This window comes from Sminthopsis crassicaudata, chromosome X (genome assembly GCF_048593235.1).
Source record: "Sminthopsis crassicaudata isolate SCR6 chromosome X, ASM4859323v1, whole genome shotgun sequence".
NCBI classification, from domain to species: Eukaryota; Metazoa; Chordata; class Mammalia; order Dasyuromorphia; family Dasyuridae; genus Sminthopsis; species Sminthopsis crassicaudata.
In genome coordinates this window covers 57,484,749-57,498,751 of record NC_133623.1, presented here as the reverse complement: position 1 = coordinate 57,498,751, position 14,003 = coordinate 57,484,749, and the positions used below count along the sequence as shown (strand labels likewise).

General features: G+C 59.7%; 2 protein-coding genes and 1 long non-coding RNA gene across 6 annotated transcripts in view; 1 reads left to right on the top strand and 2 right to left on the bottom strand.

Moving 5' to 3' along the window:
• Positions 1–2,838: 2,838 nt before the first annotated feature.
• Positions 2,839–9,355, bottom strand: SHKBP1 (SH3KBP1 binding protein 1). 4 transcript variants are annotated; one of them, XM_074277540.1, is made up of 18 exons: positions 8,678–9,355; positions 8,439–8,492; positions 8,152–8,197; positions 7,983–8,056; positions 7,816–7,874; positions 7,463–7,576; positions 7,021–7,182; positions 6,819–6,909; positions 6,394–6,584; positions 5,978–6,093; positions 5,506–5,593; positions 5,254–5,370; positions 4,918–5,088; positions 4,604–4,759; positions 4,182–4,278; positions 3,876–4,054; positions 3,478–3,595; positions 2,839–3,255 (listed from the first exon to the last, which is right to left on the bottom strand). In XM_074277540.1, the coding sequence occupies exons 1-18, from the start codon at positions 8,872–8,874 to the stop codon at positions 3,024–3,026; spliced, it is 2,262 nt and encodes a 753-aa protein (XP_074133641.1). In that variant the 5' UTR covers positions 8,875–9,355; the 3' UTR covers positions 2,839–3,023. The 4 variants fall into 4 exon arrangements, with proteins under 4 accessions (XP_074133641.1, XP_074133642.1, XP_074133643.1 ...); XM_074277541.1 differs by having other exon boundaries at positions 7,463–7,543; XM_074277542.1 differs by lacking the exon at positions 7,463–7,576.
• Positions 9,356–9,451: 96 nt separating this feature from the next.
• SPTBN4 (spectrin beta, non-erythrocytic 4) overlaps positions 9,452–14,003 on the bottom strand; it is a 60,684-nt gene continuing 56,132 nt past the window's right edge. Inside the window, 5 exon segments of the mRNA XM_074277536.1 lie at positions 9,452–10,735; positions 11,601–11,643; positions 12,074–12,247; positions 13,186–13,463; positions 13,594–13,687. Of these exon segments, the coding sequence (XP_074133637.1) occupies positions 10,574–10,735; positions 11,601–11,643; positions 12,074–12,247; positions 13,186–13,463; positions 13,594–13,687 (751 nt within the window). The 3' untranslated portion in view covers positions 9,452–10,573.
• On the top strand, positions 9,567–11,109 carry LOC141548565 (uncharacterized). Its single transcript, XR_012484001.1, has 2 exons — positions 9,567–9,705; positions 10,831–11,109. It is a non-coding gene; the product is annotated as an uncharacterized LOC141548565 (long non-coding RNA).

Below are 14,003 nucleotides of genomic sequence, written 5' to 3'. Positions count from 1 at the left end.
GGTTCCGGCTCTTCATCAAGCGATCTATGGTCTAGGATCTACTGGACCAGAGCTATTAGGAATGAAAAGGGCTAAACTCATTTTCCTACCCTGTCCAACCAGAGGACTCGTAAGGTCTCCTCTTGCTCTAAATTCTAAACATTCAAATTGAGTTACTTCCTTGCTACAGTTCATACTACAGGGCCCAGTCCTGATCACAAGATCTTGTAGTTTGGACATCGGTTCGACCCATACCTGGAGCAGAATTTTGTCTGTAACGTACTTGACAGATACCTATCAGGAAGGCAGCTGGTGGGGGGGAAAAGGGGGAATAGATACATTGCTGGGTCCAGAGTTCTAAAATTCAGACATCTATTAGCTGGATGACCCTAGGCAAGTCACTTGCCTGTTTCCCACAATTTTCTCAACTATAAAATGAGGATAACAGAACCCATCTGCCAAGATTGTGAGGATCCAATGTGGAGGCTTAGCACAGTGCCTGGCACGTAGTGGATGTCTAATAATGCTTATTCCCTTCGCCACTCTGCCATTCCTTTCTCTTATCCAGCTCATCTTAAAGAGGGAAACATCAGCTCCCAGCACAATCATCTAAAAATGGATCTCAAGTTAGCCCAAGTCACCGTGGGGACTCCAGTAGTCAGAATTTTGTTCTTTCACTTGGCCTAAGTGTTTCTCTTGGAAACTAACCCATTGCTTCTATTTCTGGGTCACCCTCTCAGAGGCAACTTAGGGCTCTCTCGTCTAGGACCATCCCTATGTGTAGCGGCAAAATGGAGAGACTCTGGGCCCACTGGCTTGGTTTCCCCGGGAAGTTTCCAAATCACTGCTGACTTCATTGAAATTAGCCTGGATGAACAGGGGAAGGCCGCAGGGGGAGAAGACGAGGCTGGACCAGCATCGAGAAGCTATGGCCACCATGTTACAGGGAGTTCCCCTTTAATGTTGCAGATGACTCCAAGTCCATTTATATCCTAATAACTGAATGTAGTTTTGTTGAGTTCTCTTTTAAAAGTGAACTCTAGACCCAAACACAATCCTCCACACGCGGCCTGATCCAGATTAGGAGGAGCAATACTCTTGAGGGTTCCCACTAGACAAGTTAAAGTGGTTTCCTCCTAAAAGGCAGGAAAGCCATCCCAAAGAGCGGATCGTCTGAGAGAACAGGGACTGAGCCATTGACAGACAGGGGTATAAAAAGCCTCAAAGTGAAGACCCCTCAAACCCAACGGGCATGTCATTACGGGCACGGGACACCCCCTTCTGACCAAATGTGTCATTGCCTCACGTTTCTTCCATGATGGCGAATCCTGAGCTTCCTTTGTTACATGTTCAGTGGTCCAGGGGCGCTCTATTTCATGGGTCACGAGCCGAAGCCCCACCAGGACAGGAAAGAGTAAGAGGCCACAGGAGTGATGATCACGTACTCCACTGAATGGCTGCAAGCCGTGCTGTGTGTATGGAACGGCAAGCCCTTGTTGAGAAATGACGCAGGGGACGGTTTCACAGAAACCTGGGAGCCCTTGTATGGACTAAGGCAGAGGGAAGCGAGAACAGGAGAACAATTTACAAAACTCTGACCAACACAATCCCACAGTTCCAAAGGACTCCTGAAGAGAAGTACTATCATCCTCCTTCTGAGAAAGAGCTGATAGACTCCAAGTGCACACTGAAATATATTTTCTTCTCTTTCTTGCTTTTTTTTCTTGGAACATGGCTAAGGTTTCCATTTATATATTTATTATTATATATTACAAAATATAAATGTTATTATATATTAAATATTTGTTTTCACAATTATACCTATGTATAATGGGTTTTATTTTCCTTGCCTTCTTAAGTGGCAAAGAAGGGGGAAATGGGAGGGAGAGAATTGGAACTGTAAAAAAAAAAATAAATAAAAAAGTCTCTGTGCTTAAAAAAAAAAAAAAATCTAATCTAGGTATAAATTTAAGAGGTAGGGTGATAATGGTAGGTTCAAATCCCACCTCAGACACTAGCCGCAGGACCCCAGGCAAGCCACTTAAATTCTGTGGCTCAGTTTCTTTACCTGTAACTTATTGACTGCTATTGAGTGTATGGTCCATCGAACACTCCAGGTCTTTTTCTGGCTCAGTTTTTTGGGGAGGGAGGGATGGCAGCGATTAGGGTTGGGTGATCTGCCCAGGATCACATGGTGTCTGAGGATGGGTATGAGGTTCTCCTCTCTCCAGAACTGGTGCGCCACTCCCTGCGCCACCCACCTGGACCTTTTCAGATCTTTCTCAAACTCTGATCTTATTAAACTCGTCCCATATCCGAGGCAGTTCTGCGCCAACTCTGCGCCCCTTGGCACGCTGCCCCGGGGCCTGCCCCGCTCCTTGAGCAGAGGGCATGAGCGCCCTGACAAAGCTGAACCCCGTCCGTGGCACTTCCCTCATTTACCAGCCTAGCTCCCAGCAGAAAAGGAAGTGGGCTCGGCAGCAGCAGGCGCAGTTCCTTCAAGTGCCCGCTCGCTGGACGGCCACTTCCTTTCGCAGGCACCTGCCAACCCTTCTGCTGATAACAATGCACCCAACAGCGTCAAGGTCCTGACCCAGGCTTTGCCAGCTCAGCTCCCATCTCAGCCTCTCCTCCATGGGGAAGGTTCCAGAGGTCCTGGTGCCCACCTGGCAGTGGCAGGCAGCCATTCTTTCAGGCCCCTCCTCAGCCTGCTGGACCCCCCGAGCTGGCGTCCCACAAGCCATACGAATCCCCTACTCCCTTCCTCCCCGGTTGTGGGGAAACCACAAGACCTTCGGGCTGGGACAAGAAGGAGCACAGAGCGTGGGCCAGGGAGGGATGAGAGAGGACAATGGAGGCAAGAGTGGGGAACACTTTATTGGTGTGCAGCAGGAAGAAACACGGGGCAACTTTGGCTTCTTCTGGCAGGGCTGTAACAGGCAGCCCAGCCCCAACTCCAGGGGCAAGCGAGGGATCAGAACGGACAGACGCAGGACGGCTGTCCAAAGGCACCTCACGAGTGCTTCCCTAGGAAGGCTGGGTATTCATAAGATCATCTCGATCACTCGATCTGTGGGGGGGCAGCGAGGTCCCCTAGAGCCTGGGCGAGGCCGGGGGGCGGGGGCGGGTGGCCGGCAGGGGTCTGGCCCGCTCCGGGCTAGCTCTTGACACCGTTCCACAAAGCTACCAGCCCCCCGCCTCCGCATCTCTGGTTGTGGGGGGCCTGGGCTCCCTTGGTGACTTGGATTGGAGTCTATGGTAGCCTCCGATTGAGAACTGTGGATTGGGGAAAAGTGGGGATAGAATTGCAGCTCGGGAGCAAGAAGGGAAGCCACCCATCCTCCCTCTAGCCCCTTATGATCAGAGAGGAGACCAAGTAACACACAGCCCTGAGAACTGGCTGGAGCCTCCAGTACCTCCTGAGTTCAGAACAGACACGCCCTCTGGGCCCCTCCGCTCCACCCTACCAGTGGGCCTCTCCCAGCCCCTCCCCAATACCTGTAGATGGAAGTCCGGGGTGAGGGGCTGGGGGTCAGGCTCCGCACGGTCAGCCCAGGAGGGGCCAGCTCACACTGTTCCAGCTGTTCCAACAGCTCCTCTTCAGTCAAGCCTCCCTCTGCAGGGACAGGGACTGGGTCAGGCTCCCAGAGGCAGAGGCCAGGGGTCAGAGCAGAGGGGAAGCCAAGGGTGGAAGGTCAGAGAGGCCACAAGAGCACAGGTTTAGAGCTCGAAGGCACTTTGGATATCATGTGGGCCAGCCTTCTCCTCCAACACACAAGGGAACCAAGGCTCAGACAGGAAGCAACGTGCCAGAGATCCCGAGGGGCAGCAAGCATCAGAGGCAAAGGTCTCTTGAACTAAAGTTCAGCAGCCTAGGGGCCGGGCAGCGGGCCTACCTGGAGCCTGGCCCAGCCGGTCCATGGCCGTGGTGAGATCCCACATGGCGAGGCTGCCGTTGGCGTGGCCGGTGAGGAGGTAGCGTCGCGGCCGTGAGCCCAGCCTCCGGGAACCCTCGCACTCGTGGACCGTGAAGGCCGTTGTGGGAGAGCCGTCCACGGAGCGCACTGAGCATACCCTGGGTCAGGAGGAGGGGGCACGGGTCATCTGCCTGGGACCCCAAGGGCCAAACTCTGCCCCTGCCCGTCCCCCACCTCCCCCCATGTCCCCCGGTGCCGTGGCCTGGATGGGGGGGGGGCCCTCACCGCTGTCCCGTAGATGAGAGCCGCACAAAGAGCTGGCTGGAGGTGGGCACCACCTTCTGGATGAAAACTTGCTGGTCGTCCCGCTCCCCGTATGGGCCTGGAGAGGACCCCGAGGTTTACACCCCAAGCCTGATCTGAGCTCTTCGGCACCCACCCCAAACTCTCCTTCCAGTCCCTCCTTGAGGGCTTAGACTATGGGCAGGGATGAGGGAAGGGGAGGGATGGGGCCTGGGACCCCCTGCTGAGGAAGCCTCTCCCTGCCCCCCCCAATGCTAGGAGTTCAAAGAAATAGGAGGATGGAGAAATGGCGAGATGGGGGACAGAGGGAGGGCAGGATGGGCACTGAGGCTTCACCAGTTACAACGTCCCCCAGAGCCATGGACAGGGAGGGCTGAGGGACCCAGACGAAGCGGGGACATCACCAATGTCATTGCCAGCACTGCAGCCCCCGTGGCCATCTGCCGCCTCCAGGGCGAGGATTTTGAAGGATGCCAGCGGGGTAGAGCCTGGCTGGGTGGAGATCATGCCCCGAAAGCGGGTCACCGACCACGTCCGCACGTGGTTGTTGTCAGCACAGACTGGAGAGAGAAGACAGGTCAGTGGGTGGGGCAAGAGAGAGGGGATATAAAGGAAATATCCCTTCCTTCTACCCTTGGGAGCTGGCCCCTTCCCTGAGCCCCCCAGGCCTGGCCTGTGGCCCTGCTGAGCCCCGAGGACTAGGCCGAGCCCCACTTACCAGAGATGAGGTGCTTCTCAGACAGCATGATCTTGATGACAGGGCTGCGGTGCACAGTGAAGGTCTGGAAAAGCTGGGGCCCCGAGCCCACCGTCTCTGGGTGCTGCACGATGACGCGGACCCCCCCTGAGCTGGTGCCATAGGCGATCTCCAGCCAGTTACCGCTGTCACCTGGGGCAAAGAGGGTCAGAGACGGCATGGGAGGAGGAAAGGGGGGGGACGGAGACAGAAGGGGCAGGGACAGAGACGAAGGGGTGGAAGGAGCAGGGGCAGGGTGAGTTTCAGACAGAGCAGAGCCCACCAGCTGGCCGGGCTCGGGCACAGAGGGGAACTCACTGGTCTTGGGAGTGAGATAGACGCTCAGGGCCGTGACGCCATCCTGGGCTGGGTCCCGGTACAGCTCACTCACTAGCAGGTCATTGTCCTTCATCCGCAGGGGGAACTTCTGCACATCTGGGGGTGGGGAGGAAGTCACCCAAGAAGGCTCCTCTGCCGTACCCCCAACCAGAAGCCACAGGGGGCCTTAAAGACCGATTCATCCAACCCCAATATGGGGCAGGAGTAGGAGCAGGGCACCTTGGACCTCACCTAAGTAGTAGATGGCTCCATTATTACAGCCAAGCAGCAGGAAGGAGCCAGCTGCATCGTAGCTGGTGATGGGCTGGACTTCCTGGACCTGGGGGAGAGAAGGCTGCAGTGGGGGCGGGGTGGAGGGGCACAGTGGCCCTCTATAACCCCTCCCTTGATCTTGCCCTCCTTCCTGCTCTTAGTCTTTCTCTTCCTTCCTTCCTCCTTCCTCCCTCCCTCCTCCCTTCCTTCCTTCCTCCCTCTTCTCTTCCTTCCTCTTTCCTTCCTCAGAAAGGAGAGAATCCTTGGAGACTGCCAGATCCACACGAGGCCATTGCACATCCATTCTTCCAGCCTAGCCTTCTGCCTGCTCCAGACCAGCCAGCACGCACCCCCTCAATCCTCCTCAAATAGCCCAGGGTGAACTCCAGACTCTGGCCCTGGCTGTGGCCTGGGCACCCTGGGGAGGGAGGGTCAGAAAGCCCCCCCGAACCTGCCAGTGCTTGGTGACGGCATTCCAGACACCGATGCGGCCTGTGGAGCTGGTCGCGATGAGTTGATTTCCCACGAAGAACAGAGAGTCGACGGGGACGCCCAGCTGAAAGACTCCTGCCCCAGGGGCAGATGGGGAGAAACATGAGGGTTCAGAAGCCATCCGCCTGGGAACTGATTCCCTTTAAGGGAAAGCCCAAGGAAAGCAAGGGGGGAGGAAGAGATGGGACAGAGCTGGGCAGGAGGCAGGCCAAGGAGCAAGCCCCCCAGGGGCCACCAGGAAGGGGCTCAAGAAAACCCCCAATTTGGAAAAGGCAGCAGGAGGCTCCCCAGATCCCCAGGGAGGGGACCGTGACCTTCAGGAGCAGGCCGAGATCAAGGGAGGAGAGGGGTTCGCCACAGCGGGAGGGCCCCCACCGATCTCGCTGCCGCTGCCGTCTGCCTGCAGGGCCCAGAGCAGGATCTCGCCGCCAGTAGCCGCGGCCACCATCTTGTCATGCTCGCCCAGAGCACCGCCAGGAACACGGGCGGTCAGCGCCAGGCGCTCAATGGGCCAGTCCAGCCTCGGGCTCGAGAACACCAGCTGCCAGCCGGACGTCTCCTTCAGCCTAGTGAGCAACGAGGGCCAGCGTTCAGCCCCGGCTCAGCCGTGCACACGCGCGCACGCACACGCATGTACCCCTGCCCCTTCCCCTTGTCCCCAACCCTGGCTGTTTCAGCATCAGGATGCTGTGTCCTCGCCCCCCTCCCAGAACTCTCTTCCTGTGTCTCCTCGCCAGCCCCGCTCTGGCCCCATCTCCATGCCGCCCCCCACCCCCTGCCCCCCACTCCCACGGCCTTACCTGTAGCACACCAGGAACTGCGTGTAGGCCACGGCGATCCAGTTGTGGTGACCGCACACCAGCCGCACCATGCCCGGCTCATCCTGAGTCCCTGGGGGGGAGCAAGGGAATGAGGGGGGATCCCAGGTCCGGACCTCTTACCGTGGCCGTTTCCCGGGGCTCTGAGGGGGTCTCGGGGGCACCACGGGTGCTCAGAGAATACCTGAGGGCGGCGTGGGCACCTTGTCTTCCAGCAGCCTCCCCAGCAGCCCCGCGTTGCCCAAGTTGGGGGGCATGGTGTGGCTGCGGCGCACGGGGGCCGGCCGGCCGCCCGACAGCTGGGGACCCGCCAGGCTGTGCCGGTTTCGCCGCTTCGCAGGGAACACTAGAAAGTGAGGGGAGGGGAGGGGTGGGTCTGCGCCCTCTGCCAGGCGCCTGCCCGGGAAATCTCGAGGCTTCGGGGAGCCCCGGGGTCTGATACACCCCCTGGCTCCTCACTGAGACCCCTCAGTCTGGCTCCCACTGAGGCTTACAGCCGAGGACCCCCTCCTCCCCCATCCCTCTGCACCCTCCAAGACTACAACTCCCATCCTGCTCCCGGCCCCGGACAAAAGGGGCTGCAGCCAGTGGGAGTGGCCCTTCCCTCAGGCCCCCTCGGGCCCCACCTGGGGGGGGCAGGTATCCGTTGAAAAGCACGTTCCCACAGGACGAGCGGTCCAGTTCCTCCCGGAGCTGCAATCGCCGCACTGGAGGGGACGCAAGGCGGAGGAGGCGCCCTTCTGCACAAAGGGTCCGGGCTCCCTCGGGCCGCGGCATCCTTTTCTGTGCGATTCCTCCGGTCCCGCATCCCCAGCCCGCCATTCAAACCCCAGGGGCTCCCTCCCCCCAAGTCCGGGAATCCAGCTCTGCGCCCTCGGACTGGCAGCTCCCGGAGGGCAGCCGCTGCCGCTGCCGGGCGCATACTGCAGGTGCTTAATAAATACCTCCTGGAGACTGGGGGTGGGGAGGGCGGACGTACCCAGAGGGGTGATCCCGTAGAACTGGGCTTCATGCAGGAGAAGGGAGCCGTTGACGCCCCTGATGAGGCAGGGCCCGGTCAGGACGAGGCAGGGACCTCCCCCCAGCACCCCCTGCTGTGCCAGGTGGCTGGCCCCGCCCCCAACGCCCCTCCCCCAGGAGGCCTACCGGGGGTCCAGCTCCTTGGTGCGCAGGAAATTGAGGATCGGGGCAAAGATCGTGGGGTCCCTGTCGATAAAGATCTGGAGGAGTGGCCAGAAGGGGGTCAGAGGAGGGTACGACCCCCACGTCCCTCCTCCCCTCCCCCTTTCCCCTCCCCCCTCCTCCCCAAACTCACGGCGCCGGTCTCATCCTTCAGTGTAGAAATCCTCCCGCTCAGGAGGCTGCGGGAAGCAGAGCGGGGGTGAGGGCTTGGGGGGAGGGGGTGAAGGAACCCCGGAGTAGGGGGAGGGTCCTGGGGGAGGGGAGGAGTCCCCAAGGGAGGCGGCAAGAGGACCCCAGGGAGGAGATGAAAGGGCCCCAAGAAGAAGGTGAGGGTCCCCGGGGAAGGGAGGGGGGAGGGGGAGTCTGCAGGAGGAGGAGGGCAGGAGGGAGGAGGATGGGGCGGGGGCGGGTCCCAGGCACCTGGAGAAGAAGGAGTCCGGGATCCAGGTGAGCGTCTGCCGGGAGGTGCTGAACCTGTGGTGAAGAAGAGGCCGTGAAAGGGCGGAAGGCCCGCGGCGGGTGGGGAGGGGGTGCCGGGCAGGGACTCCCAGCCGCCCCCGGCTCCGCCCGCCTCAGCTTCCCCCTCCGGAATATGGGCGCACGGAAGAGCGCGAGGCCTCGCGTCCTCGGGGCTCCCCAGGCCGGGGCTCGAGACTTGCCTCTTTCCCCCCACGTTCAGGTGGATGACCTCCCCGGGAGCGCTCCGAGCTCGGCCCGGCTCCCCCGCGGCCCCCTGGGCCCCGATAGCGGCCGCCGCCGCCATGGTTTGGGCCAAGCCGGGCCAGCTTCCGGGTCTCACCGAGGCCCCGCCCACATCCCCGCCGATTGGCTCGGAGTCTCCCGGCACACCGACCATTGGCCAGGAGCCCTGCCCGTTTTGTTGCAGATCCCACCTCTTAAAGGGCCAGAAGTCCCCGAGACATTCCCCCTCCCGCAGACAATTCCCGGGCCCCTACCCCCAAGCTGCCCTCGGATCCCTGGCCTCCCCCAGGGCCCGAGGACTCACGCCTTCCTCGGCCCGCTCTACAGAAACGTCCTGGCTCAGAGACCGAAAAGCCACTATAGGCTTTCCACGGCTCCTGAGCTCCCAGGAGCCTCAGTTTGCTGCTCTGTAAAATGGGTGCCAAGATGGGCAATACTTATCTGACGTGACTTCTGAAGGGGAAATGCACGGAGCACCTTGGAGCCTCCAGAAATGGCGCCACAGTCCGGGGGGGTGGGGTGGTGGCAGCCCTCCTGGGCAGCGCTGGCGTGTTTAGCGGCTTTGGGGCCTCTGAGATGAGCAGAGAGCCAGGCAGAAGGTCCACATTCAGCCCTGGGTTTGGGGCCTGGGGCCTGCTGTTTTCTGCCAGGCAGACCCCACCCCTCACCACCCCGACTCCAGCCCCCCCCCCAATCCAAAGAGCAGGGGCAGCAACAGAGCAGCAGAGACTGGACAGAGCAAGGGTTTATTAAAGGTGCATACAGTGCGCCAGGGCCGCGCCTCCCTCTCCCGCCCAGCCGGGGGCCGCCGCTGCCAGCCCCTTCCTGAGGCTGGGGGAGGGCGCCCGGCGCGAGCATGCAGGGGCGGCGCCCCGCCGAGCATGGCTGGCAGGCCTCAGGAGCTCCCTTCCCGCTTTGGGGGGGCACCCAGAGGGGATCAGACCCTTCCCCCAAATCCTATGGAAAGCCGTCGGAGTCTCTACAGGTAGATGAGAGGAAGGTCCCTGGAAGGATGGAGGATTGCAAACAGAAATGGATGGCGCTGAGCATGGGAGATGGGGGGTCAGGCTGCGGGGTCCCCTCTCCTCCCCCCTCACCCTACCGGCCCGTAGGCAGAACAAGGCAGCTTTGGAAGTGAGGTAAAGGCAGAGGAGGGACCCCCGCATCCCCAGCACCCTGGGCTGGCTGCCCCGAGGGGCGCCCCGATCCCCAGGGAGAGGGCAGGCCTCACTGGCCCCCCCAGGCCTCCGTCCACCCACCCCGATCTCATGACAGCATCGTGCTCCCTGTCCCCGGAAAAAACCCGGGGCTGAGGCGGCCTGATGGTTTCCACACGTCGGAGGGTCGTCCCGCCCCCTCCTCCGGGCCCAGGACTCTGGAGGGCTGGAGGGGTGTGAGGGGAAGGGAGGCTTGGCTCATTTCGCTCTCCCCTCCCCCTCCCCCAGCTCAGCCCCAGACTACTCCCCCGTGTCCCCTCCCCCCACCTCGTTTATTGCATAAAAAAAAAATGAAGCCCAAGACCCTGGGGAAGGGGACGAACAGCGATATGGCTTGTGAGGGCGGGCCTCCAGCAAGGGGCCGATGGCATGAGGCGCCCCCCGGGCTGGGAGAGGGCACCCGCCCTTCCCCCTCATGTCCCCCTCGCGTCAGCGTCCGCGGATCTGTGGGCCCACCGGCCCAGGGGGCATCTCCCCACTCCAGCGGGAGAAGGGCCAAGCGTCTCGGTGCCCGGACGGGGGGAGGCGGGGAAGGCGGAAGGGAAGACGTCTCTGTGTGGTTCAGGGTCCTGGGATGGGCGTGCCCGCGGGGGTAAGGCCTGGGGCCGTCGGAGTGGCGGAGTCCCCGGGGCGGGGTCACTTCCGGCGGCCGCTCGCTCTCCGGGAGCCCGGGCCCTCGGGTCTCGGGTTAGCCTCGTCGGTGGAAGAAGTGGTGGGCAGCGTCTGGCTCCAACGGGAAATCTCCGCGTGCTCCGCCACCGAGCTCTCCACCGCCTGCAGCCAGCCCTTCATTTCCTCCTGGGGATGGGGTGGGGGTGAGGGCAGGGGGCGGGGCTTAGCCTGAGCCCTGCCCTCGGCCCCATCGCAAAGTGCGGACATCTCTTCCACACCAGGCTCCTCCGGGCCAGCGCGTCGGAAAGGAAGTGAGGGGACCCAGGATCGGTACGACAAAAAGGGGATGTCCTCCCCCAGACATGGCACCTGGCCTCCCTAGCTCCAGTTTGGCCTCCAGCCCAAAGATGCCCACATCCTCTTCCTAAGGCACAAGTCCCACTAGACTCTTCTCAAACAACTCTAGTGGGTCCCTCCCTATCACGGGAAGAATAAAATGCTAATTCCCAGCCTGGCATTCAAAGCCCTTCACAATCTAAATAAAGCCTCCCTTTCCAGTCTTGGAGTCCTCCATCCTCTTTGCTTTAAGCACTTTCCCAACCTTGTCCTGCCCCATGCAACCCTTAGGCATTCGCCTCCCAGAATCCCTTTCTTTCGAATTCAGAGCTCAATCTCTCTTCTCCAAATGTCCTCTCTCATCAGCACAGTTGAAAGTGCTGAAAGTTCCCCCTCCAAAATTCAGATTTCTTGGTCCCCTATCATTTACTATCTTCTTTGGGCATAATGTTGGATCATTCACGCATTCAAAAGAGCATTTATTAAATGCCAGCTGTGTACAAAGGCAGGCATTGATTTTCCTCCCTCTGTGGAATATAATCTCCCTTAGGGAGCACTATTATCATTCCACCGAGTGGAAGGAGGGACCTCAATGGAAAATAAATATTTGTTGAATCGAATGGTTGAACTAATGGCTCTTTCCTTGACTCAGGAGAGAGGACTGGTCTGAACTCCCTCAACATTCAGGTCTCCTTAAATGAAAGCCATCCCTTACCTCATCTTTGGCTTGGAGAAGGAATTCACTGCCATCGTGGGTCCTGTAGGGAGGAAAAGGGAGGCATAAATGGGCAGTCACCCACCACCCTAAATCAGAGTCTGGCTGTCCATGCCATTCAAACTCACCCCCTTAAAGGCCAAATTCAAGAACAACATTTCCATGAAGAGTTCCTCCATTACCCCGATAGTGTAATGGGTCTTTCCAGGAAATATCATGCATCAAATAACCTGTCTGTAGCTCGCCCATTTACTAGATCCTAAGCTTCCTGAGGGCAGGGGCTAGATATGAGGCAAACTCTGTATCTCCCCGCCATATTCTCCACATGGCAGGTACTTAGCAAGTGCTTGTGGAATGACTGAGGAAACAGCTTGAGGCTGGAGAGGGAAACGACTTTCCCGGAATCATTTGCCAGATCTGGGGCCTGTTTAGGCTAGAACTTGGCTCCTGGCTCCCTGGGCTGGCAAACTTACTTGAGTTTGAAAACATTCTTTTTCTTTTTGTAGTCACTGGCCACCTCACAGATGGCATTGTGCAGGCTGAGCAGGGGCTCTCCTCCATGAGTGCCGCCCGATGATGGGCCCTTGGCGTCTTTGTAGAAGCCCAGGTCCCCTTTGTTGAGCACACAGTACAAATTCATCCACGACCTGGGAAGGGAGGGTAGAGAAGAAGTCCAGGGTGGTCTCAGTGGGCCCCAACTGTTCCCTATCTTCTTCGGTTGCTGTGCCAGCCTCCTAAATGGGCTTCCCTGCTTCCCAACAGCCTGGAATAAACCACCAAGTACCCCTTCCCCATCTCTGAAGCCTGGGGTTAGCCCTCATTTCTGCCCTGGGGCCTTCTAGAATAAAGCATTCCCTGGTAGGGGAGGAGGAGGGAAGGTGAGCCCCAGCTCCCCACTCGGACTGGTAACCCCCGTCTCCCTTACAGAACCACAGACCAGGAGACTGGAGGGGACCTTCAGTGGGCTTCTAGTCTATAATCTTTCAGCACCCTATCACCTCTCTGCTGAGAATACCTGGTGGGATGGACACCCCAGGTTTCCCAGAATTTTGGAGATGGGAGGGTCCCCAGCAGCACTCAGAAAGGAAGCTCCACAATGACCCACCTGAAGTGGGGCCACTGGGACTTCCCTGTCCTCCAGGGAGGAGGCCCAGCCCAAACTGGCTCACTTTGAAACATCTCTCATTAGGAGTGTTTCCTCAAGGCATGGTTGCAAACCTGTCTCCCTGCAGCTTCCCAAGGGGAGCAGGGTCAGAGGTCAGGGGCTGGGGGTCATCCCTGCTCAGCCAGCCCCAAAGAAGTGACATTTCATGAGTGATCAGCAAGGACTCACTGAGTGGAGGGGATGAAGGTAGAGGAGGCTGGGGGAGGGGCACAGGGATAATGAAGTTCTGAATATTTGCACTAAATTGGTCCCACAGGTGATGCACACTTGGTGACCCCCGGGGAGGGGAAGTGGGGACGAAGAGAAATGCCAGTGGCTCCATTAGGCTCCCACTTCCCTTTGGGGTCCCTCTGCCCAGCCGGACCGGGCTGTTTAGGATGGCCAGTTCCGGGTCCGTCCGCGTCCGCCGGCCCCGCTCACCTGTTGGACGCCTTGCGGTTGGGTCCCTCCAGCTCTCTCTTGCGAAGCAAGAAGCCTTCTCGCTGGACCGTGTGGCTGGGCGGCGGAGGGGGCGGGGCGCTGGTGCCCTGGGCTGGGGCCGAGCGAGACCTCCTCCCCGCCCCTCCGCCTTCGCCGCTGGGGTCCCGCGGCCGAGGCCGCCGTCGGGGCTTGGGCCGGTCACGGGCACGGGGCCTGTCGGGCCGGGGCATCCTCTCGGGGAACGAGGGTGGGAGTTCCCGGGATTGGGGGAGCGAGGGCTGGAGGAGCAAAAGAGACTTTAGGCCGCCCCGAGGGCAGCTCCTTTGGCCGGCCTCCGCGTTGCAGCCAGTGAACCCTGAGGCCTCCCTGCACCCACTTAAGCCCACCTCCCCTGGCCGCCGGATTTACCCCCGCAGTGGCAGTGACAGGGATGTTGGCGGCCGGCCCCGTGCCTGACTCCTTCTCCTGGAGCTGCTCCACGATATCCGCCAGAGTGGCCTTCCTGAAGGAGAAGGTTGAGGGAGGACATGAACCCCAGGATTGAGCCTTTCATGCTCTGCCCCCTTCCCCCAGTGGCCAGCCTCTCCCTTCCCCGATTAACCAGCATTCTCTTGGGCTGGGTTTCAGATCTTCAGCCTGGTCCATAACAAGCGCTCGATAAATGATTTCTACCTTGCAATCTTCAACCTATTTGAATGTGCCCAGGATGTTTCCCCTGGAGATAAGGGCAAGCTCTTGGTTCGCCCAGCTCTTGGCACACAGTAGGCTTTTAATAATAAATGTCTGTGGCTTTACGGCTGGCAGGCTGAAAATCCCCA

Bases quoted from the DNA above. Each gene is read 5' to 3' on its own strand.
- SHKBP1 (XM_074277540.1), bottom strand. From the start codon at position 8,874: ATGGTCGGTGTGCCGGGAGACTCCGAGCCAATCGGCGGGGATGTGGGC. The intron at 8,198-8,438 runs GTGCCTGGGACC...TGCTTCCCGCAG, and splicing joins CCGGACTCCTTCTTCTCCAG to CCTCCTGAGCGGGAGGATTT. The intron at 7,577-7,815 runs GTACGTCCGCCC...CCCTTTGTGCAG, and splicing joins CTACGGGATCACCCCTCTGG to AAGGGCGCCTCCTCCGCCTT.